The 27039-nt window shown below is 36.6% G+C and overlaps 1 protein-coding gene across 6 annotated transcripts in view; it reads right to left on the bottom strand.

The window, feature by feature from the left end:
- Stag2 (stromal antigen 2) overlaps positions 1-27039 on the bottom strand; it is a 132783-nt gene that overhangs the window by 59219 nt on the left and 46525 nt on the right. For all 6 annotated transcript variants that reach the window (XM_036174147.1, XM_036174152.1, XM_036174149.1 and 3 more), the window contains exons 3-7: positions 24504-24582; positions 17797-17961; positions 7765-7861; positions 2772-2848; positions 566-770 (exon numbers count right to left, since the gene is read on the bottom strand). In XM_036174147.1, the coding sequence (XP_036030040.1) occupies positions 566-770; positions 2772-2848; positions 7765-7861; positions 17797-17961; positions 24504-24582 (623 nt within the window). The remainder of the gene's footprint in view (positions 1-565; positions 771-2771; positions 2849-7764; positions 7862-17796; positions 17962-24503; positions 24583-27039) is intronic.

The raw sequence follows: 27039 nt of genomic DNA, 5'->3' as shown, positions 1-27039 counted from the left end.
CAATGAAATGACAATTAACGAAAAGATTTTTCATAGAAAGTTCTCTATACTTTTTGTAACTAAACCTGGGACAAGACTAGTGTTGTCTGGCATTTTTAATGCATAAATCTTTAATATAGAAATCTGCTAACTCTGACTTTTTTTTTACCATATTCCAGAGCACCTGCCATACATTACATTGAGCACATACAGCACACCTTTATTTGTGGCTATTGGGCATTTTTCTTCTATAAGCTATTTAACAGCTGGAGAAAAGAATCAATAGTAAAATCACCAATGAATTCCCAATAGTTCAGAAAACAGGGAATATTAACTTACTGGTCACTATATTTAAAAAAAATATTAGCACTCAGGACACAGAGGCAGGAGAGCTATCTTTGAGTTCGAGGCCAGCATGGTCTGGATAGTGAATTCCAGGCCAGTCAGAACTATACAGCGAGATGTTGTCTCAATAATACTTAAAAGAAAAGGGAATTCACAGTATTATTACTTGTTTCCTCTTTGATGATAATCTTTCTTGTCTCTAACTGAAAGGAATGTCCATAAAATATTTCAAAATACCAACCTGCCAGGGTACTTGTGTGTCGAAATGCTCTGACTTGTGAATCAGACAATCCAGTAAGAAGTGAAATGACGGTATCCATCATGTACTCATCATATATGATACTATATTGACATTGCCGTACTAATACACCAATGAACTCACAAAAACTGGACTTGAACTTCTTCCACTGAGGGCCAGCCATGGTGAGTGGATAATCTCCACTGTCCTAAAAAACGTTTTTAAACAGCAATTCATTTCAAGTTCAGGACTTCGTTCATTGCCTTTTAACGTACCCCAGGCAAAAGCATGAAAATACTACTTTATCTTACCTTCTTTTTCAATAATAAATTCTCAAAGAAAGCAAAAGAATATGCAAAGATAGATGCATTCCTCTTTGAACACTCACTTTTATTTAAGATCAAAGTAGACATTTTAATAGACTTCACTTTAATCAATAAAATTAAATATCAATTACTGATATTTACTCAAAGTAAAACATTCATCTGAAAAGCACAAATATACCTACTAAATTTCCTTAGAACAAAAAACTAAAATTATATCTTCAGTTTTGAATTAAAAAAATTGTACTCTCAGCCAGTTAAATAGAATAATACATAAATCAAAAAGCAGTTAAATTTGTTTTGCTAATTTTAAGACACTAGATAGTCAATAGGCATAAACAACTACTTAATTGAACAAATGAAAGCTGGGGATATAGCTCAGCAGTAGAACACTTGGTAGCATGAGTAGGGCTTAAATTTGACCCCAAGCACCAAACAATAAAACACAATTAAATAAATAAGAGGAAAGGAAATGCAGCTATTACAGTTGTCCAAAGGCAGCACTCAGGTTTTCCTTTGTATAAAAATTGGGGAAGACATCATTCAGAACTTAAACTGAAAGTCTCCAGAAATCATTAAAAGTTAAGTCCTAGGCTGATGGTTTAGCTCAGTAGTAGAGAATGTGCCTTGATTAAGGTCCTAGAGGTTTCATCCATAGCATGCATGCATACATAAATATATTTAAATAAATACTTAAAGCAGGGACCAATAGTATATAGAAACTGCAAAAGAGTCTCTAACAGGAGAAACAAAATGATTTAAAATCAATTTGATCATGCAGTTTAATGTTTTTAATGTTTAACTTCTTAATTTATTACAAGTTCAAGTATGGTTGAGAATAAGGTCCTGGTACACTCCATGAAAGGATTCCCTTCTGTTTATTTATTTTTTTTTTTGGACTGAGGGGGATTAAATCCAGGGTCTCGATCTTGTTAAATGCACACTCTTGACATTGAACTACTGATGAGTTCATTAAGTCAACTATATTGAAATACAGTTGTAAGCAAATTGCTTTGCTGAGATTTTTCTAATCATATTTCAAGATGATTAACTCAAACCCTTGTTTTCTTTTACTAAGAAGCTTCTCACTAAAACATTTATTATCAAAAGATTAAAAAAAATACCATTGCTCATAAATACCTTCCTGCTACTAAAGGACTGATTAACAGCACTTAGTGGCATCAAACCATTTTAACAACTCATCTATCTCTTAGAATGATAGCTGAAAGCTTTTTCATTAGACAGAGCACGGAAAAAAAAAAATGACCAAATAAAACAAGTGAGACAAGTGTTTCTACTTGAAAATTTTAGAAACTCCTGGTGCTGGAATACAGCTATGAATAAAACAGACACAAATTTCTGTCCTGAAAAAGTTTTCACTTTAGTAAACTTACCAATGATTTATTGGTAGCAATACTTTGATGACATCACTGTGGTAATCAACTCCAATATATACTATTTTTTTGTCATAGAGTTGAAATATAAGGGTTTTACGTAATAATCTATACATTTCTTTAGCTAAACTACCTAGGTTACTCAAAAATTTGAACAAATCTTCCTTTTCCAATATTTCAGAATGGCATATTCTAAATTATGTTCTTCACTGATTTTTATTGTTATAACAATAGTTATTAAGTTCTTGCTATATTCATAGAATTTTAAAATGCTATGCAATTTTCAAACATTTTCAGAGCAGCTACACAACAAAACTATTAATATCCCTGTTCACAGATAATGAGACTGATGCTAAGACAAGTCACCTGAGGTCGCATAGCTACTATCTAATTAACACCATAAGTGACATCGACAATATCAGCACTTAAAAATATGTAAATGCTAAGTCACAATTGGCATGAATTTAATTATTAAAACATCTAGAATGTTACCTCATCAAATTCTTCAGTCATCTTTCGAATTATCTCAGAGTTCTGCATATGTCTAAACATCTCTGCTGTGACAACTCCTGAAATTCCCAAGTATCAGAAGTTAATATAGGACTAATAAAAGAACTACGGAGAACACAAAATAGCACATCTAAGTCTACATTCACAAGAAAAGCCTACTTATTAACCACACACTGCTGACAGGTATGGTTCTTCCTAGTACATTCAATTTTGAACATTACTACCTGTGTTACTTTACTCAGACCATGATATGCTATAATGTAATTGTCCCTCTGTATCCATGGGGGAAAGGATACCACAATTCTTGGGTACTCACATTCCTTATGTAAAATTGTGTCATATATGATACATAGTATCCCGAAGCTATGACACTGAATCATTATATAGGCAATAAAGACAAGAAAAAAATCTGTTCCTATTTGGTACAGACCATTTTAAGAATTTTAAATGTCTAGATGTTCTATTCGCTATCTATAAAAGGATGACTATATTAGTTTTGCCTCTTTAACATAAACAATGATGATAACACTTGAAATTTTGAGGATAAATGTGAAGACAAGGGAAAGTGACAGGCACAGTTCCCTTTAATCATGCCCCCTACTTTAGACAATACTATGCACAAACCAACTAAATACTGACATCCTCTAATCAGGCTATAGATAAATGTCAGAAGTTACTGGATGTTAAGTTCAACGGGACAACTGGGAGACCTGGCACTGTAGAAGTGGGCGGGGGGGGGGGGGGGGGGGGGGTTCTGCCAGGCAGGCAACCATACCAAAAGAACTAAGCCATTCCTAACAATAGCCTTTTATTTCTTAGCCTATGTAGCCTATGCTGTTCGGTAAGGGCATTGTTGCCCCCACTGTAAAGTATCTCCATTTAACTCTTTATACGTATGTGTGAGAGAACAGGAGCCTGCCTGCCTGTCTGTCTGTCTGCCTCTCTTCCTCCTGCCCTCCCTCTCCCACCGAACGTGTGAGTGTGTGTGCAAAAATAAGATACTACAAAGTAGGTTTCCATTATTCATTTTTCTAAAAGCATTTAGTGTCATTTATTCCTCCCTATACTCCCTCCATTATCCTGCCCCAACTAATTTAATCCTTTTTATCCCATTACTCCCTTCTAAACCTTTACACCACTGTGTACTGACCTGGAAGATTCACCCCTACTGGCTAGTTTTCATAGTGCTACAAGGTGCTATGTGTGCTATGGAAGGAAAAAATAATCTTACCATCCAAAATATAAAACCAATACCTGAAACCATTATCGTACAAAGAATTCATGGCTAGACGGGCCATAGACCTTAGGGGGGAGCCTATTACTATCACTCTGCTAAATGCACATAGTATTAAAGTAACTCCTAATTGTTGTGGGATGTTCTGTATGTCAAATGTGTTGCTCTGATTGGTTAAAATAAATAAAGTGCTGATTGGCTGGTAGCCAGGCAGGAAGGATAGGGTAGACAGGACAAGGAGGAGGAGAACTGTGGGAAGTAGAAGGCTGGGTGGGGAAACACCACCAACCACCGCCATGACAAGAAAGATGTAAGGTACTGGTGAGCCACGTGGCAAAGTATAGATTAATAGAAATAGGCTTAATATAAGAGTAAGAGCTAGACAATGATAGGCCTGAGCTAATGGCCAAGCAGTTTAAATAATATAAATGTGTGTTATTTTATAAGTGGGTTGTTGGACTAACAGGGCTTGGAGAGGGCTGGAGAGAAGGTATCCAACTACACCCAATGGCTTCCCATTATAACCACAGATTTATTATTTGGAGATGGTGATCAACACAGAGAACTACCGGCCTAGGTTTAGACATTAATAGATTACAGAACACTAAGCCCTAAATTGAACATATATAATGATCTCCCTCCTCCCAAGATCTGGGTATCATTGTGGAAGAATAGCAGAAAGAACATGAGACAAGGGTGGTGGATAACTACAATTTTCTAGTACATGACAGCATAGCTGCACTCACAATGATTCAGGCAGTATGCACAAAACCGTGGTGAGGGAAAATTGGTTTTCTTTAAGACTGGAGCCCCTGGTAACCTGATTAGGCTTCAGTAGAAGGCCACACATTCAAGAACATTTTCACAGTACAGTGAATTTCAAAGGAAGAAAAAAAAAGAACAGTATGTTGGATGGGTAAGGAAGAGGAGATGGATCTGGGAGGAAGTGGAGGGTGTGTGAGCAAAGCCCAATCTATAACATTCTCAAAGTTCTAATAAATAGTCCGAACAAATAAAGGTAGAAACTGAATGCCTGAAAATTTGAAAGGGAGATGGGAAGGACATAAATCATTAAAGGTAGAACACAGTAAATATCCTGATGTATACTATCGCCAAACCCCATGATAGTCTGAAATCCAAAAATAAGCAGAAAAGCAAAGGTCGAGAAATATAAATGGTGCCAACTGCAGAGCCTGAATTCTGATGCAAATGTGAAGTCACCGTCAGAATCTAAGGCCAGAGCCCACAGTCTGAAGATGTACAAGACATGAAGTGAAACTGCCCAAACCCGGCCAACCACAAAGGAACAAGAAAGCAAGCAAATAGCAAAAATCTGAATTGGCCACAAAATTAACAGAACAACAGCCTAGAGTCACTCTCTGTACAGCCAAGGATCCCTAACTGGATGACAACTACAGAAATGATCATATTACAGCCAAATGAAAAGTGAATGGCCCTCATAACCCTAATTCTACAATAATGGTTAAACTAAATGATTACACAGAAAAACTTCTAATCCATTTACAAATTAATTAATTCTCCAAAAATAATTTTAACAGTTAAAGAATGAATTCCAGTATATGGAAAATGCTTAATATAAAACAAACAAATATTACACAAGTGCCCAAGTCTACAATAACTTAAGTGTTTTTAAAAATCATGCCTGGTGGTGGTGGCACATGCCTTTAATCCCAGCACTTGGGAAGCAGAGGCAGGCATATCTCTGTGAGTTCGAGGCCAGCCTGGTCTCCAAAGCGAATTCCAAGAAAGGTGCAAAGCTACACAGAGAAACCCTGTCTCGAAAAACCAAAAAAAGAAAAAATGCCGGGCAGTGGTGGGCACGCCTTTAATCCCAGCACTCTGGAGGCAGAGCCCGGATCTCTGGGCTACCAAGTGAGTTCCAGGAAAAGGCGCAAAGCTACACAGAGAAACCCTTTCTCGGAGAAAAAAAAAAAAGTTTTAAAAATCTTAACAATCTGGTTTCCTTCTAGTAAGTGTCCTAATGTTCAAGTTCTTATTTGAAGACAAAGTAACGCAAAGGATGAGTCAAATAAAGGAAGAACACTTTCAAAAGTCTACTAAACCACAATTTTCAAACTAGATTAAAGCAGTTAAAATACAAAATGGCAGCTAGTTTTATTTTAGCTAAGTCAAGTAACTAGGCAGCTCTCCCTACTCTGTTAAGACAGGATTTGAAATTTCTTAAGACTGCTCTTTTGTAAACCTGTAGTCCAACAAAAGTCAGGAATCAGAGATAAAAAGAGAATTTGAGCAGAGTTTGATGCCAATCTAGACAGCATAATGAGGCTTCATCTCAAAAAAGAATTTAGTCTCAAGACTAACCAAGTTAATGACAATATGAAGATCATAGTCTTAAGAATTAAGTGTATATATTTTAAACATCACAAATAAGTAATATTTGGCTGGGCAGTGGTGGCACACGCCTGTAACCCCAGCACTCAGGAGGCAGAGAGGCAGGAGGATCTCTGTGAGTTCGAGGGAAGCCTGGTCTACAGAGCTAGTCCAGGACAGCTACAGAGAAACCCTATCTCGAAAAACCAAAATAAAAATAAAAATAAAAATAAATAAGATTTAATATGTAGACTACATATTTTGATCAACCACAATAAAATGTATTACTTGTTTCCTAATTAAAATTTACATGAGTGTGTGTGTATATGAGTGTGTGTGTGTGTGTGTGTGTGTGTGTGTGTGTGTGTATGTACACGCACATTGGTTTTCAAGACAGGATTTCTCTGTGTATCCCTGGCTGTCCTGGAACTCTCTCTGTAGATAGACCAGGATAGCCTCAAACTCAGAGATCCAACTGCCTCTCCCTGCCAAGTGCTGGGATTAAAGTCATGCATCACTAACTACCCATCACCCAGCTAAAACTACTATATTTTTAAAGAGATAGTATACAATTAAAACTTACTACTTATATTTATTTTCTACATACAAGTGGCTCATTTCTAGAGACATCTTAACTTTTAATCATATTGTAAGCCAATAGTTCCCTCCAGATTTCTAGTACTCACACTGCTAGTGTAAGGTAGTGCTATTCTCATTAAAAATCTAATAAACCTAAAAGTGCATAAAAATATTTCCTCTTATAATTTCAGTGAGTATAAAAGACAAAGGAGATAGCAGAAGCTGCCCATGATCTTGACTGACTCAATTACTTAATATCCAGATGAGACTGTACATATGATGTACCAATTCACATAATTCTGTTGTACTGCTAAAAGTCTGTCCTAAAAAGTTTTGCCCTAGGTAAGAAATACCTGTATTTTGTTCTTTCCCCAATCCTATTTCAAAATATTTTTTAAATTAAGTAAAATGCCACAAAATTTTAAACATACAATAAATGGCAATTTCACTAGCAACTATTATTTATGAGTTTTAATCCCTACACTCTATTATTCCATACCATAACATCTAAACCTATATCTCTTCTTTATTTACTGTCTCCCCTTTTTACTCCATTTCCTCATTCCTAAACCAGTTGCCCAAAACAGGAAATCTAATAAAATACCATAAACATTATAAATTGCTAAGTTTTTAGATAAATTTCACAGTGAATATACCTTTGTCAACAGACTTTCTCTCTTGCTTCGTTCTTTGCTTTTCTCCTTATACATTTTGCACAGATACAATGCAAATAATTCACTACACCTTGCCATTATTTTCCATGAGAAGGGATATTTGAGAACTTGGGGTTCTAAACTAAATATGTCTTACCTTTACAGCCCGAACACTGAATAAAAAAGTTGATAAGGTCAAGAAGTGCAATATCTCGGTCATGCTTGTATGACTCTATCCAGTCATCCACCACCGACTAGAGAGAAAGAGACAAAGCATTCGTTTTCATTCAACATTCTGTAAGGCCATATTACCTTAACATATGCATGCTTTAATTGAAGTTTTGATTTTAATTTTAATAGAATCAAATAAACTAACTGGCTGACAATACAAAATAATCACCTACCTTCTATTCATTCATAATTAGGAAAAAAAAAACTGGGCCAATGAGATCACTCAGTAGGTAATGGCCCTTGGTGCTCAGCTTGGGAATCTGAGTTCAATCCCCAAGACCCAAATAATATTAAAGAGGGAACCAGTCCCAGCCCAGCCCCCACAAGTTGTATGATAACCACCACAGCCAAGCCATGACATACATACATGCTTATGTGGCACAATCGCAACCGTGTGCGTACACACACACACACACACACACACACACACACACATACACACACGTAAAGCATAATCAACCTCTATTTTCTATATAAAAAAGAAATTCCTTTTCACAGGTTTCATAGCAGTATATTGTGTTTTTACGATGACAAAATTATGTGCCTGTGTTAGTACACATGTGAAAATGCAAATATACACAGTATTAAAATTCTAAAAATTTGGGGCTGGGGATTTAGCTCAGTGGTAGAGCGCTTGGCTAGCAAGCTCAAGGCCCTGGGTTTGGTCCTCAGCTCCGACCAAAAAAATATATATATAAAAATATAAGCAACAAAAACTAAGTTATAGTACTTAATTTTATAAAGTGTAATTGTTAGTGACATTAACAATATCCTAGGGAATAAATCACCCTAAAATTTTCTATATAAAAAAGTAGATGCCTCTGCACATTCAGGGTGGTATAGCCATAGACATGGAATGAGGTTTAGCTGGCTTCTGCCTCTGGTTGGCATGTGGATAACAGCTTTGGACAACTGCCCTCCCTCATGTAAGAACCTTATTCTATCTAGTATTTTCTGATGGAATACTAGACCTGGAGGCACACATATGAGATCTTTCCTATTTTGCTGGTAAGGGTCTCCATTCCCAGGCATCCTAATGCAGTCAGAGATTGACTGCAGTGCTAAGAAAGTCCTCCATCAGTCCAGATATGGGTAAGAAGACCACGGGGAGAGTGGAGCTGGGAAAGTGATGGGGAAAGAAGGCCCAGAAAAGTAAGTGGTAGGGAACTGCTTGGAGAGGTGTTCTGCAATGCGCCCTGGGTGTTCTGGTTTCGGGCAGTGGAAAGGGTGGGGATGCTGTCTTTACCTTGAGGGTGATTAAGCCAAGTTTATTTCTTAAATGACAGATGTGGGGCTTCAGCACTGTCACTTTTGAACACCAGCTAGATTTGATTAAAGACAACTATTTCCTACATAAAAACAAATGCTGAACACTCTTTTCTCACATGAAATTAAATAGATGGAACCAGGAAGCCTTGATGCTGGTCAGTGATGCCAGAAGGCAAGGCTCCAGGGACAGTCTGGAGAGGGAATGTGCATGGTGGAATGCTGCCTCAGGCAAAGGTGTATTGTATTGTTGGATGCCACTGTTTTTACTTAACTGAAGACATTTTAGGTAGAGCTCTCTGAAAAGGTAGTATAAATGCCCTTAATAGTGTACTATGTGTATACTTAGGCCAAGTCCATGTTTTGTGATCCTTTCATCTCCATCAAGTTAGATTATTTCTAGCATTGTCCAGCTGCCTTTAGATCTTGAATCAACCTATGGACCAGAGTGCTGATGAACTGAATGAAGAAATGATGGGGAATTTGATATATGATGCTGAGAGCATAACAATTTTTTTTCTTCTAACATTCAAAAAATGGTGTTTATTGCTTGTGCCTCAGCTGTTTGAGTACTAAAGGGTTTGGAGAGCAAAAAAAAAGTAAATGCCACATCTCTTTCTTTGTTTAGTAAGATACTATAAATAAAATAAATTTAAGAGTCAATTTAAGGGCTGGAGAGATGACTCAGAGGTTAAGAGCACTGACTGCTCTTCCAGAGGTCCTGAGTTCAATTCACAGCAACCACATGGTGGCTCACAACCATCTGTAATGAGATCTGGCGCCCTCTTCTGTGTATATAATAAACAAATAAATAAATAGATAAATAAATCTTTTTTTTTAAAAAAAGAGTCAATTTAAATGCACAAAAGTGATCAATGACTGTAGGGTAGGGTCAATAAAGAGAAGCAAATTTGAATGACACCTACCATGCAAATGCCAGAATAAATTCTACTAATATATTCAATATCATATGTTAATCAAGTTTAAATTTTAAATTTAAATAGAAACAAAAAAGTTCATTTTTTTAAAAAGAGGTAAAAGCCTGAATCAAGAGATAAAAAAAAAGCCCTAATAATACAGTGTTCGTTTTTAAATAAATAAATAAATAAATGCTAAATACAAATAAAGACAATTCACAGATTTTGAGAGGTAATAGTATCAGATGCTCAATACTCATCTCACTATAATTCCTATCAAAATTCCAGCTGATGTACTTGCAAATATTAAAGTTAATCCTGAAATTCCTAACTACAAAGGAAACTAAATATCCAAATCAGGAAAATGCCTGACATGGGGAGATAGCTCACAAGCTTGAGGCCCTAAATTCAATCCCAGAACAAATATACAAACTAACAGGCCTTGTGCCATACACTTATCCTCCTGTGATGGGCAGGCAGAGAAACAGAAGGCAAGTCTAGACTAACTGATGAGCTCTAAGCCAATTAGAGACCCTACCTCAAAGGAAGTGTACAACATTCCTAAGGCTGACAGACCTGAGGCTGTCCTCTAGCTCGACAAACACTCATGTCATATATGTGTACATGTACTAACATATCTACATATGTGTTCCTGCACACATACAAATATGCAATCATGTGCACCCACACACACATACACATGCATAAAAAGGAAAAAATTTGGTTGACTCGTGATTCATGATTTCAAACCTACTACAAAGACTACAGTGGAAAAACATAGTCATATAATAAATAACATTTAGTCCCCAGGAATAATCAACAAGGATCCCAAGACAATTCAATTTGGGGAGGAGTATCAACAGATGACCCAGGACCAACCAAATATCTTCATGTAAAAGAAAAGAATGAAGTTGGAGACTGCCTTATGTCATACATATACTACTTAACTCAAATTGATCAGATACCTATTTTTAAAAAGCAAAAACTATAAAACTATTAGAAGAAAACATTAAAATGGAGTAGTTCAAAAGTATAAACAAAAGAAAATATTAGTAAGTGAAAACTGCTTACATTTCAAAGGTTTCATCAAGAAAGGGGAAGGTAGTCCACAAAAGGAAGAAAATGTTTTTAAATTGCATGTCTGACAATGTATCTGTACACAAAATATATAAAGAAGTTTCACAACTAAGTCATTGTTTTGCTCTTCCAGAGGATCTGGGTTTGATTCCCAGCAATCACATGGTGGCTCATAACCATCAGTAACTCCAGGGAATCTAATGCCCTCTTCTAACCTTAGAGGGCACCATGTATGCAAGTGGTGCACTTACATACCACAGACATGGTGGGTGAGAGAGTGAAAAGAAGAGAGAGAATGAGAGCGAGAGAGTGAGAGAGACAGACAGAGAGCGAGATGACCAAACATACATAGTTCTGTAAAGGCAATAAACAAATGGCCAATAAACACATGAAAAGATGTTTACTACAAAGAAAAATCATAAAGAAACCGCTTCCTGCTTACTGAAGTGGTTATAAATTTAGAAATTACTATAACACACATTGGCAAAACTGTGGAAAGATGAAACACTAAAACAGTGCTATCAGAAATGTAAAATGATAGTCATTTTGAAAAACATTTGGAAACTCCTCAAAAAGTTCAACATAGTTACCAGATGACACTGCAATTTGATACTCGGGTATATATTACTCAAAAAATTAAAATATATGTCTAACCAAACATTTGTAAAGCACTATTCAAAATCCAAGAAAGTAGTAACAAAACAAATGTGTAAGAATATAGGAATATATAACAAAATAGTGAATTTCATACAGTATATCAAATTGGCCAAAAGTCGTAATACATGCCACAACATGGTGAAATTTGGGTTATATGATTCCTCTTAAATAAACTGTCCAGAACAAGTGAAGATACACAAAGTCAATGAATGGCAGCCTAGACCTTGGAAAGCTATTGCTATTGAACATGAGCTTTCTTTCTGGGAGATTGAAAATGCTCTAAAACTAAACTCTGCTTCCTCCCCCTGAAAGAGTCCATGTGTTCAATGTTAAAGGCTTAATCCTCAACTCCACTTACTGGAAGGTGGTTGAAACTTTAACATTTGGATACCTAATGGGAGCCTGAGGCAGTTGGAGGCATACCCTCAAACGAAATTATGTAACATCAATATCTTCCTCTATTTTCTGACTGGTGTAATGTAAACAAGTTAATCCCATGTTCTCCCCACCATGACATGAAACATGATTATGGCCCCAAAGAAAAAGGAGGAGGCTACAAATAACCACACTGAAAACTTTGAAACTGAGTTCAAATAATCTTTTCCTCCTTTTATGCTGATCATCTCAGATATTTATTACAGTAACAGGCCTGCATTTAAGTCATTTTCCATATAACAGCTTATATATGTTAACCAGCACAATCGAGAAAAGTCCTGAAACATTTCCCAAAATGCAAGAAAACAATGAAAGAATACATTATACAACTGTAATAGTTTAAGGTTTTTAAAAAAACAACTGCTTAAAAAAGTTTTAAAAACCTGTTCCCCAATAAAAGGTGAGGAGTCTATGCATTTTTTCCATTCAACACAGTGTAGTAATATGTTCAAAATTAGGTCATAGGAAGCCACACAGCTGCACTGGTTTCTTGGAGTGCTAGTGGATAGGATAGTACTTACTTAAGATTCTAAACTCAGATAATATACTCTAATAAGTGCAAGTCACATGTGAAGGTTATTTATAGGTAAAGCTCCGGCTGACTCCAGCCTCTGAGTTATCAGAGACTATTTTACCATGCCTGAGTAAAGAAACTTCTAGATGAATAGGACAACTAACTGTGTTAATGCCAGACATTCAATGAGTACCAATAAAAGTCACACAGAGCAAAGACAAGTCTTTCCAAAATAATTCTAGAAGCATTGCTGTGGTTGAGTAGTACTATATTAATAGGGTACACTAAAAAATATAGAGACCACCCAAGAGCAATAAGAAGTTCTTGAAGTTCAAGGACAACTTACAATAGGAATGCAAGTCTTTCACAACCTAAACAAATGTAGGCTGTCACACTAAAAGTGGTTTAAAAAATTCTTTGGAGGTGGATGCTTGCTATATACTACAGGCTGAATTGGAATTCATTATGTAGCCCAACTTGGCCTGGAACAAAAGAGCCTTCAGACATTGTCCCTCAAGTACTAGGATTACAAGTGTATGCCATCACAAACAGCAAAATTTTCTAACCAGACAGTATACTAAGAACGTATTCAAAACAGAGCATGGGGGCACAAGCCTATAAATACCAGCACTCAGGAGGCTAAGGCAAGATAGTCCCTAATTCAAGGCCAGCCAAATTGCACATTCTATCTCACAGAACAAAACAGGGGGAATCGGGGCCAGATACACACACATTACAATAATGTGATATTGTAAATGTGCTAATGGAATGTCAAGAGTAAGGTAAGAATAAATGTTACAATGAAAAAGTGAAGACCGTACCTAAGAATGCTTTTCAAAACAGTGACATTTAGAGGCTGAAGAGATGGGTCTGAGGTTAAGAACACACGCTGCTCTTATAGAGGATCTCTGAATTTAATGCCTAACATTCTCATCATGCAGACAACTACCTGTTACTCCAGTTCCAAAGTATCCAATGTCTCTGCTCCCCCTGGGGACTTGTATTCAAGTGTGCACACCCACACACAGAAACACATGTACACATACACATAATTAAAAAGTTTTTTGAAGAGTGATTTTCTTAATTCAGTCAGTTCTACTGATTTGGAAGAAAGAAAAGACACAATTCCAAGCATCTAAAGAAACAAAGGCCTGAGCACACAGCACATACTGTGGCATACCATAAGGAAATCTGGGCTGAAACTTTTGAGTACGGGAAAACCCAGTTTCTAAAAAGCAGATTTCCTTGATAAAATCTGGCCTTAGGAAAGTAACCCAAGAGTAATACACATAACTGCCCAGAGGTGGACAACAGCTTTAGGGCAAACCCTGGGGAGTTAACTAGAAATGTCCCTTGGAGCAGGTTTTTATTTTTGCTTTTTACTTAACTTTCATCTCATTGCTGGGGGCCAAACTCAGGTCCCTGTACAAGGCAGGTTAGTCTAAAAACATTTGATGACCTAAGATAGTCAACAAATCCCAGAAGACTAGAGAAAACCAGAAGCGTGACTCTGCTCTGACTGCAAGCCATTGCAACACCACATGTGCTCTTGAGACCTGAGCACCAGTGTGACAGTATGAGGAAAGTTCGACAGGGCTGTAGAAGGCAATTAGAGCATACAGCCCTCACAAATGGGATTAATGGTCTTATAAAATAGGTCCCAGAGAGCTGTCTTCCACCGAGAAAGGACACAATGCGATCGATCTATGAACCACAAAGAAGGCCCTATAGACATGAAAATCTTGCAGTGCCTTGATCCCAGACTTCCTAGACTCCATAACTTGAGAAATCAATTTCTGTTGTTTATATGTTATGTAGTCCATGTTATTTTATAGTAATACAAATGAACTAAAACACCGAAATTGACAAAAATAAAGGATGCTAGACAAAAAGACTGGAATTGTAGCTTAGTCAGTGGTAAGGCCATTTGCTTAGCACACACAAAGCCTAAGGAATGATTTCCAGCACTGACAAAGAAAATGTGTGTGTGTGTGTGTGTGTGTGTGTGTTGATGTTTAACTAATTAAAACAAAACATTATAAAAAAAATAACAAAAATAGGGGCTGGGGATTTAGCTCAGTGGTGGAGCGGTTGCCTAGCCCTGGGTTTGGTCCTCAATTCTGGAAAAAACAAAAATAAATAAAAATTAAAAAAAATAAAAAAGAAAGTAATGAAGTGGAATACAATATAGCTGAGAAAAACATATATCATTTGATAAAACTAATGCAAAAGGAGAAGTACTTTTTTAACTAATAGAGTAGCAAAATAAAACAGACACAGCAAAAGAAGTGTACTCAAATTATAATTTAAAACATTAAACAGCCAGGCGGTGGTGTCGCATGCCTATAATCCCAGCACTCGGGAGGCAGAACTAGGCGGATCTCTGTGAGTTCGAGCCCAGCCTGGGCTACAGAGCAAGATCCAGGAAAGGCACAAAGCTAAACAGAGAAACCCTGTCTCCAAAAACAAAAACAAAAACAAAAAACACCCACACAAATAAAACTTTAAACAACAAAACTTCTAAGCACTAAACATTACATAAAAATGAACTTGTGGACTATGAATTAGAATGCTGTGAGTTGATCTAAAGGCACAATGGTTAAGTATTTTTCTTTTGTTCTTTTGCATGTGAAAATCTTTACTAGTCCCAACTGATACTTTATGGTTTTGTTTTGTTTTTTGTTTTGTTTTGTTTTGTTTTTGAGACAGGGTTTCTCTGTAGCTTTGGAGGCTGTCCTGGAACTCCCTTTGTAGACCAAGCTGGCCTCGAACTCACAGAGATCCACCTGCCTCAGCCTCCCGAGTGCTGGGATTACAGGCGTGCACCACCACCATCCGGCTATTTTATGTCTTAATTACACAGTCAAATACTTATATAATTATATAAGCAAATTTTGCATTTAAGTTGATTAATAACATAAAGCCTAAATAACTACTTCTCAAAAAACTATCCTTTTGCACCTAATAATGTTTAGAGTTAATTATATGAAGTTAATTCCCTATAACATTAATACTTTTATGAAATACATATATTCCAGATAGGGTATGAGGGCATATGTCTATATTCCAAGCTATTAAGGAGGCTCAGATAGTAGGATTGCTTGAGCATAAAATTAAAGACCATCCTAACAGAGACCCCATCTCAAAACAGCAAAAAGATAGTATATACTCCTGCATATTTATTAAGAATCAGTTAACTAAATGGCTAATAACATTAGGTTATAACTAAGAATTCCATCATGATTCTAATGAAAGTTGGCCTGATAGGCTCCTATATTTGAGTGCTTGGTCCTTAGTTGGTGAAACTATTTAGGAAGGAATAGGAGGTGTAGCAGAAGAGGTATGCAGCAGAGGTAAGCTTTGAGGTTTCAAAACTTCATGCCATTTCAAGTTGGCGCACTTGCTCCCCACCCCCTCCCACATGCCTTGTGCTAGTGGATCAGAAATAAGCTCTCAGCTACTGCTCCAGTGCCATGCCTACTTCCCTGCTGCCATTCTCCAAGTCATGGTGCTGATGGACACTACTACCTTCTAAAACCATGTGCCCTGAATTAAATTGTTTTTTGAGTAGCCTTGGTGATGGTTGTCACAGCAGTAGAAATGTAACTGTTTTTATTTTTATTTTATGTGTGTTGCCTGTGTATGTATGTATATGAATTATGTGCATAGAGTGACAGCAAGGGTCAGAAAAGGTCTTCAGATCCCTTGACACTGAAGCTACAAGTATTTGTAAATCAACCTGTGAGTGCTAGTAATTGAACCCAGGTCCTCTATGTGGTTGTTTGAAATAGAATAGCTGCCATAGGCTCATAGATTTAATGCTTGGTCACCAAGGAACGGTACTATTAACAGTTGTGTAGCCTTGTTGAAGTGTGTTACTGGGGGTGGATTTTGGGGGCTTCAAATATTCAAGCCAGTCCCAATGGCTGTCTATTTCTGGTGCCTTCAGATCCAGATGTAGAAGTCTTAGCTAGCATGCCTGCCTGTGTGCCTCCATGCTTCCTGACATGAGGATAATGAACTAAACCTCTAAAACAGTAAGCAAGCCCCAATTAATTAATGTTTTCCTTTATGAGAGTTGTTGTGGTCATGGTGTCTCTTCACAGGAATAGAACATTGACTAAGACATTCTGCAAGAGTAATAAGTGCCCTTAAACACTAAGCATCTCTCCACCCATCAAGACTTCATTTGTTAATGGCAGCTATATAAATCCTGGGAACCACGAACCTTCATAGCCAAACTCAATATCATCATTTTTTTTAACCAATTAATTTTTTGCTTTATGTCCTTAAAACTTAGAAAATGGCTCAAGACACAGCTTTGCACTGAGGTTGCAACTGAGTGGTATAGGGCTCATTCAAGCACCAAGAAAACACACACACACACACACACACACACACACACACACACACACACACACACACACAAAGACATAAAGACACAAAGGCCTAGAGACATAGTACAGTGGTTAGAATACTTGCCTAGAATATAAATGGCTCTGAGTTTGAGTCCCAGCAAACACCCCCCAATAAAAGGTACTATAAATACATTCATAGTTTTGTATTTATTAAAATATAATTAGAAAAATCATGGAAGGGTCAGTGAAATAGTTCAGTGAGTAAAAGTGCTTGCCATGGAAGCATACTAACCTGATTTTAATCTCTGAAACCCAACTGCTTGCTAAAAGTTCTCCTCTGACTTCCACATGTAGATCATGGTATACACACACCAAAGCAGGCCATACTTAGATATAATAATAATAATAAGTAAAATTAAAAAGAGGACCAGCAAGATGTCTCAGTGGGTAAGAAGCATTTGCCAAGTAAGTCTGGCCATGTTAGGTTTGCTCTCCCAAGCCTCCATAAAGATGAAAGGAAACAAATGAGTTCACCAAGCTACTCTGTGAACTCCACACACCCGCCATAGAGCGCATGCACACATACAAGGCACAGGCAAACATACATCCACAGGAGACCTGGGGAAGGATACACATAAGAAATAACTATTTCAAAGAAAACAAAAATCAGGGCAGTATTTTATATGTTACTAGAGTTTAAAATGCACTACTTCAAAGAATCTCATAAATGTTACCTGCATAGCACTCTTGCCCATTTTAACAACTTCAAACAACATCATGTTTTCCACTCCATTCTGTTGATGATGACCATTCATTCGGTTTGGGCCAGAAGGAGGTTTTCCTCCTCCATTTCCACTTTTACCCTTTTCTGCTGGACCTTTTTTGCCTTTTTTACAAGTCTGCACACAAACAAAAAAACAAAAACAAAAACAGAAGTTTATTAACTTTTATCTGTCTTAGTATCCTTGAGAGTTCAAAACAAAAATACCAAGAAAGCTGCTGATTATGTTTTAACTTGAACATATATAGAAGAATGCCATCCAAATACAAGAAAGTTACATGACAGTTATAGCGTTTGTTTTCCATGAAGCTCAAATTATTTTTAAGTTTATTCATTTACTTATTTTATGCCTTTGAGTGTTTTTCCTGCATGTTTGCATGTGTACCATGTTTGGTCCTGGCACCTATGAAGACTGGAGTTAGGTATAAGCAACCATGTGGGTGCTGGGACCTGAATCAGGGTCTTTTGAAAGAGCAGCAAGTGCTCTCAATTGCTGAGCCAACTCTCCAGCCCAGAAGCTCATTTTATATTACAGAAGATCAAAGCCTTTGATGACAAACTGGAAGTCGAAATTTCTACTCCTATTAGCTAAGTAATTTTGAACAAGTTACTTATCCACACATTACTCCAGAAATGTTTCTTTCCCATCTGACCATAGAATTCCAGCATTCAAGAGGCTGAAGCAGGAGGATCAGGAATTCAAGACCAGCTATATAACAAACAAATTCAACTGGGCTATATGAGGCCTTGTTGTGGACGAGGAGAAAAGAAAGGACAGAGGGAGTGGGGGAGGAGAGGAGTAAGGAAGAGAAAGAAAAGGAAAAGAGGAACATTTTCCAATTCATAAGGGGGGAGAGGAAACTATGCCTACCTCACAGAGTTGCTGTGATGATGAAACAAAGTATTTATTACAAATATACTCAACACATACTAAAGTCAAAACTTAATTGCTATTATTATCACTTCTGCTTTAGAAGAAATTCAGTAAATGTTACTTAGATTTAAATCCACTAGAATTAATCTACTGAATTTGAATTTTGAAAAACAATGTCATATCACAGCATTAAAAGCACTCAAAATATCAACAAAGTTTGGGAAAAAATCACAAAAATAAAAAACACCTCTTCAAGTTTTATCTTAGTCTATCATGTTATGTTAGAGTACAGAATAGAGTGGATAGCTAGAGTAACCTCTTGTAAGGTAATTTAGACTAGTTCAACAACTTAACAACTTAACAACTTAATTCTTGCTGCCAACTTTCTAACTCATTGCAATATTCTTTCAATTTTTACTTTATTTTATGTACAAGTATTTTTCCCACACATGTGTATGTATGCCCACAAATGCCAGAAGAGGGTATTGATCTTCTCAGTCGTGAGTCACCACGTAGGTGCCAAGACTCAAACCCGGGTCTTCTCCAAGAGCTGCCAGCGCTCTTAACCCCCACTGAGTCAGCTCTACAGTCCCATCGCTGCAGTCTCAAACAAGTGTTTGTAAAGAGTGTAAATAAAGCTATCAAATTCTTGTCCTGGGTCAACTCTCAAACACCATGAGAATTCAATTAATGATCATTACAGGAAAATGAAGTTCACTTACAAGGAAGCTGTCAGTATTGGGAGTAGGAGTTTCCTGAATCAGTAAAAAGGTTCCCTATATAGAGCCACAGAAATGTTTCATAGAGTAAAACACTTGCTGCCAAGCCTGATGACCTGAGTTTGATCCCCAGGATTCAAATGGCAGGAATGAACAACTCCTGAGTTGCCCTCTAACCTCCACACATAAATAAACATGTACATGAACAAAAATGTTAAGGCTCATTGTATAACTTATGAAAAATACTCCCGTAACTTTTACACCTTGTGAAAGAAAAAGAAGAACCATTCCTAGTACATTTCTTTTTACTAATTGAAAATTTCATACATATATGTTTTGTTCAAATTCACTCCAACCCCCTACCCTTTAATGCTTCCTCTATTCCTCCAACCTAATTACTTCTGTGCATGAGTGTTTTTCCCACATGTATGTCTATGCACTATGTATGTGCCTGGTACCCAAGGAGACCCAAAGAGAGTGTCAGAACCCCTGCTTCTGAAGTTCCAAACAGCTGTATATCACCAAACCTTGGTTCTTTGTGATAGTAGGAGGCAAGTGCTCTTTACTGCTGAGCCATCTTTACAGTCTCTCTAATTCATTTTTAAAGTGCCAGTGCCAAAATAAAACCTTTAAAGTAAGTATTTTCAGACCCTTGCATTTGATGATTTCAAAGTGCCTTTTAGAGAGAGAGATACATTCCTATGATCTAGACAGCAAGGGTCCGCAAATTTTCTATAAAGTCACAGTAAAGATCTTTGGCTTTGTGGACCACTGTGCTACTTTTTGTTTCTATTGTTGTGATAAAATACTTAAAGGAGGAAGGTTTTATTTGGCTTACAATTCCAGGTTAAAGTCCATTATTTCAGAGACATCAATCAGGACAAAAACTCAAGCAGTCACCAACCAGAGTCAAGAGCAAAGTAAATCAACACATCCTTGCTCTCAGCTGGCTTTCTCTTCTCTCACTTAGGAAATAGTAGCATCCACAATGGGCTGGGTTTCTCTATATCATTTAACAATCAAGGAAATTCCCCCAAACCTGCCCACAGGCCAACTTATCTAATTCATCATTGCCACTCTTTTCTCAAGTCATTTAAAGAAGTATCAAGTTGGCAGATCTAAACAACAAAACATAGCCACATACTACCTATTCTTTACTTGTATAAGACATTAAAAATAAGTGATATTCTTATATCATGGAAAAGTCTAAAAGCAAGCCATATTCTGTAATTCTGCTGATCTAGAGTTAAGCCTACAGATTTATTTCCAGACATTCTGTATCTTTGCATGTTACCTTACAAAGGGTCCTTTCTAGTTTTGGTCTGTTGTTTTCTTTTTGGTGTTGCTGTTTTGTGGTAATGAGGATATATATTCAGAGACTCATCCATGCAAGGTAAGCATTTATCAACAGGGTACATTTCTAGTCCTTTCGATTATTAGTTTGAGGTGGAATTTTGCTGAGTCATTTTTAGGCTGCACTTGAAGTAAACAAGCAGCCCGTCCTGTAATGAATTTGCAATCCACCTGCTTTAGCCTCCTGAGTAACTGAGATTAGAGGCAGATGTTACCACACTGTGCTTAAAAATTATTTCAATAAATAATTTCCATAACTTTGAAATGTTGCCATTAGTTAATTTTGTTAAAAGAATCAGTCTTTGTGAGCCTGAATCATTAATTTCTAATTCTAAAATGAAAGGCTTTTATACAAAGTAAAAGAATTTTAGAGATAAAGCTAAAAACTACAATGAGTATACTATAATATGTTTTTAAAAAGTTAATATTAATACAAAGCCATATACTTTCAAACCGTGTATCATGTGTGTAAATTTGATTGGTCAGTATGAAAAAAATAGTACAATTAAAATGCTTCAATGCATCTGCTGTGCTTGAGGAAAACATATGGTAAAATAACAGAAATACAAGAAAAGTATAGCTTGATGTAATCACATACACCTGTAATTTCAACACTTGATGAAAAGGCAGATCAGAGGCCAGCCCTGGCTACAAAGCAAGTTGAAGGCTACCATGGGGTACATGACTCTAAGACTGTCTCTAAGAGGGGTGGGTCAGGGACAGAAGAGGAGGAAGAAGAAAAATACTAATATGCTAACCTGGGTATAGTTTTATAAAGAAAAAAAACTCCTTTTAAAAGGGACATTTGGCTGGGCAATGGTGGCTCATGCCTTTAATCCTAGCACTCGGGAGTCAGAGCCAGGCGGATCTCTGTGAGTTCGAGGCCAGCCTGGTCTACAGAGAGAGCTCCAGGACAGGCACCAAAACTACACAGAGAAACCCTGTCTCGAAAACACCAATAAATAAATAAATAAATAAATAAATAAATAAATGAATGAATGAATGAATGAATGAATAAGTCCTTTGGAGGTAGCATCATAGGCTATCAGTAAAGAAATAGATTCAGATCATTTAACCACTGACTATCTCTAGACTTCAGTTTCTATCTATAAAAATTCAAGTTTTATAATTCAGACTTTTTAAATTGTGTGCCTATCTGTGAGTGGGTTAAGTGTACATGGATGGGGATGCCTGCAGACTCCAGAGGCACCAGATTCCCCTGGAGCCAGATTGACAGGCAGCTATGAGTCACATGATATTGATTCTGGGAATCAAATTGGGGTCCTCCAGAAAAGAAGTACACACGCTTGTGTGGTGGGTATTGTGTTCCCAACAATATTGTGTACCCTAATAAATTTATCTGGGGGTCAGAGAACAGACAGCCACTAGAACAAAGCCAAAAATGGTGGCTAGAAAATGGGAAGAGTAAGCCATAACAGAAGTTGGGCGGAGGTGGTACACACCTTTAATCCCAGCACTTGGGAGGCAGAGACAGGTGGAGATCTCTGAGTTCAAGGCCACTTTAGAAACAGCTAAACTTGGTGACCCACGCCTTTAATCCCAGAAACCCAACCTTTAATCCCAGGGAGTGGGGGCAGAAAGAGAAAGGTATATAAGACGTGAGGACCAGGAACTAAGGAGTATAAAAGCGTGTAGTTAGTTAAACATTTGGTTGGTTAAGCGTTCAGGCTTTGGAGCAACACAGCTCAGCTGAGATTCATGTGGAGGAGGACTAGCTAACAAGGTGAGATAGCCGTGGCTTGTTCTGTCTCTGATCTTCCAGCATTCACCCCAATAACTGGTCTCGGGTTTGAGTTTCATTAACAAGTACCTTTAAGATTCCTAGTACACACTTGTAACCACTGAGCCACTTCTCCAGGCTCAAGTCTTGTAATTTAATTGGATATTAAATTAGGTTACAATTATATATAATATATTCATGTATACTAATTTTTAGCATAGCACCTAAAACATACACAGAACAGTGTTAAAATGTAGTTGCTCTTATTATAATAAATCCTCGATCTGGCCACTAACACTTCACCTACAGCACCGGCTCTGGAAAGTGAAATAAGCTATATCACAAAAAGAAAAACTTTAGAGGGGTACATCACAACAACAGAAAGCATGTTTAATGTGTATGAGAGCCCTTGACTCAATCCCTAGACAACCAAAACAAACCAACAAACAAACACCCAAGACAAAAGAAAAGTCAGAAAAGTCATTAGAATACTCTATTCAGATGCCATGAGGAAGGCCCCTTTCCTCAACCTGCAACTGAAATCATAGGCAAAAGTAGACTAATGAAAGCTACTTCATAATGAATAATCATCTACTGCTCACTAGAATTACAGATGTTTGCTTTCAGCACTTACAAGTTACCATTTCCATTCATATCCCTGTGCTTTTCTCTTAAATCTCTATTTTTAAAGGAATTACATACAAAATTAGTAACAACTTAATTATGTACACTGTAAAAAGTATTCCAAGGTCTTGTTAAAAAAATTTGTTCCATGTATAAAATGTGATGTTATAAAGTCACTAAATATTACAGTTACAGTTATATTGACTGATAAAATTGTTGAAAATTCTCATTGAGTTTGGGGTACACTGAGTTATAACACTGAGTTATAGTTTGCATTGTATGGTTCCATTTCAACAAAATTCCATGTGCAAGTATACACACGCACACGCGCACTGTGCTGCCTAGTTTTCTGTCATTTGAGAGAGAAAAGGGAGCACAACTGAGAAAATGCCCCAAGCAGACTGACCTATGAATAAGCCTGTGCTGCATTTTCTTCATTGATGATTGATGCAGGATTGCCCAGCTCAGTGTAGGCAGTGCTACCACTGGGCTGCTAGGCGTGGGTGCTGTGAGGAAGCAGCTCCAGCAGTAAGCAGGACTCCTCCATGACCTATGTATGCAAAAGCTCCTTCATCCAGGTTCCTGTCGATATCTGAATTCCTACCCTGCCTTTCCCCAATGATGGGAGTATAATGTGGGAACTCTTAAGCTGAAACAGAAAGCCTCCCCTACCAAACTGCTTTTGGTCATAATGTTCCTTCACAGAAGTCTAAACCATAGACAAGGTGTTCACACATACATACAATTTCTTTTAAATGTCTAAATTATAAATAACCTCTCGATCACAGGATTATGGGGAAAGTTCACTATATAGTTATATACAGCCTAGACTTTTTCAAAATATGTCATTAGAAAATCACAATCTAAAATTCATTTTGAACTCAAACATGGTAGTACACATCTTATCACTTGGGAAGAAGGTAGGCCAGAAAGATTACAAATTCATTCCAGCCTAGGCTACATAGCCAGCTCAAGGCTACATAAGTGAAATTCAGTAATAAAAACAAAAACAAAATTACAGAAAAATAAAAAATAATTTAACAACTTACCAAGTTATCCACAGCTATCTGGTTACTTAGTCATACTAAGTCATACTCTAAATTTTGCATTCTATCAAAAACTTTACTTTGTTAGTTTTCATCTTTGACATTATTTACAAAGGATACAATGATTTTCACTAGTAGACTAGATATAGCTTGGCTATATGTTACATGTTATATGTTAAATCTGTAGGGTATATCAGAAGAAGGAAGTTTATGTATTTTGTTTATAATTGAGGCAACACAACATTATAATCAATTTACAGGGAAGTCAAACCTTTAAAAAACAGTGACATAAATGATACATACTTTGCCTTTGCCTTGCTTCTGATTTTTTCCTTCAATGTCTTCAAAATCTGTGTCAGAAGAAAAATGTGTTTCTGACTCCCTATGACAAAAAGATAAGCAAATATTTTAAACCTTTCTTAGAAAAGTAGATGATGTTTCCAATTTTTTCACATTATCTAAAATAAAAAGGCATGATTGAATTATTACAAATCAGTAGTTCACAAATAAAACAAAGTTATGGATGTGGGAAAGGGTCCTGTGGAAAAGAGGTGGTGGCGCACACCTTGAATCCCAGAACTCCAGAGGCAGAGGCAGACAGAACTCCGAGTCTGAAGCCAGAAGTTCCAGGACAGCTACCCAGAGAAGCCCTGTCTCAAAAAGCAAAAACAAACCAAAACAAAATAAAAAACAAACAAGAAAAGCTATTTTGCCTTTCAATACTAAATCATTAAAGAATCTTAGCAATATCTGCAGTATCACTTCTAACAGTGATCTTGTAGAAATAATATCTCATTCTTCTCATCTATAACACAATCTACTATATATACAGGAAGAGTAAAATCTTCCAAGTCTCTTCAACCTCCAACAGATAAAACTACAGTCCTAAAAACCTGGCCCTTATTTTTATTAGGGATGGGGATACTTTGTATAAGCTGGATTTTCTCACACACACAAACGAAACTGATTTAAATTAAATTAAAATTTAATTAACGTGTGGTTCGTTATGCTGTGCATGTTTGTGATCATGTATAAACTAACCCTACCCAATTTAAATAGTTAAAGCAAGATATACATTGGTATTTACATAACACTAGGTTTTATAATAAAGCCCCCCATGAAAGATAACGGTATGACCATTGAAAATGTAAATGTATAGTCAGTTCTGCTTAAAATAATGGTACCAAAGGGAAAGACTATCCTTATGAAAGTAACCCTGACTATTTCTTCTTTTATTTCCATTTTTATTCCTGTAATATTACCAGCTGTACAGACACTGTTGAGGTAGAAATACTTCATAAATCTAGAGAATAATTACTATTTATAGCACTTACGTACAAAGTAATTTAAACATTGTACTGAAGACAGTGGGAATACTAACTATGTAATATCATGCTGAAAGGAAATGGCCTGTAATAAACACCAGTTCTGAGAGTTGATCACCAAAAACTCAATAACTACTATATCTTAACCATGAAATTTAAAAGATAGTTCTCACTGATGTTCTTCTCTAAATACATATAGTACCAAAGAAATTAAAAACTTTTTAAATATCTTCATACATAAATTATATTCTTTTCTCCCCAGATACTTGGGCAACACCAACTCTTGGCTCAGTAACTGCTAAAAATCCAATGGTCACAGAATCAAAGACCCAATAATATTCTTATTCCTCCGAACTATCTAAACCACAAGAACAAGTCACAGAAGTAAAAAACAAATTGAGTCATCAAAATGAGAATTTAAAGTAACCCCCAAACAGAAAAATTAAATTCTCCCTAAGTCTGTCTTAACTCTATTGTTTTCTTATGTTTTAATACCAAGTGAACACTAAACTACCGTAGGTGAAAAGACATAATAATTAGTATGTTGGCAAAAACTAGTGAGAAAACCCGTCACTGGTTGGAAACAGGACTTACCCACTAATATCAGAGAGCTGACTCTTCTGTCCTTCACTAACCCTAGCATCACACATCTCCAAGCAAATGCTGTTTATTCTACTCCCATCATTATCCATTATCCTACTGCAGATCCATATTAAGTATTCTAGTTATACTCTAATCTATAAAATTTTTAATGATTTTTATTTTAATGTACATAAGAAATTGTACATAAGAGCTTAATTCCTTACACTGTCCTATTATCTTTAACAAGAATTTGCTATTGGGGGATTGTTTTATTTTTGTAAGCAAGCCTTCATTATGCAGCCCAGTCTTATCTCAAACTCTCAATCTTCTTGCCTCCACATCATGAGTGCTGTGATCACAGGTACGCAGCACTAAACCTGGCTCAGTAACTCCTTTAACAAAAAAGAATTCAAGACTTGGAATATGTCTCACTAAAGATGCTATTTTTCCACAGAAACCTTAAAGTATAGCCAGTATACACTGTGATTAAAATATCACAGTTTGGGCTGAAGATGTGACTCAGTTAGCAGTATACTTGTCTAGCGTGCCCTAGGTTTAATGCCTAGAAATGCATAAAAATGAGCATGGTAGTACATGCCTGCAACCCAATAACTTGAGAAAGCAGTCAGGAGTTGAGGTCATCCTAGGCTACATAGTAAATTTGAGGCTAGCCTACCCTACATGAGACTCTGTCTTAAACAAAACATTATTTTGGAGACTATAGATATAACTCAATAGTAGACAATAGGGTCCTGTGTTTAATCCCAGAACCTCAAAGAAAAGTCATACTATTAGCAAAACCCCAATAGGCTCATAATCTCCACCAAACAAAAATTATTAAAAATATGAAAAGCTACATACTAACAAAGTAGAAACTGGCTCCCATGTACTATGGTATCTACCTACTATAGTCAAAATGTTTTTAATTATTT

This window comes from Onychomys torridus, chromosome X (genome assembly GCF_903995425.1).
Source record: "Onychomys torridus chromosome X, mOncTor1.1, whole genome shotgun sequence".
Classification (NCBI taxonomy): Eukaryota; Metazoa; Chordata; class Mammalia; order Rodentia; family Cricetidae; genus Onychomys; species Onychomys torridus.
This window is presented reverse-complemented; position numbering and strand designations above follow the sequence as displayed.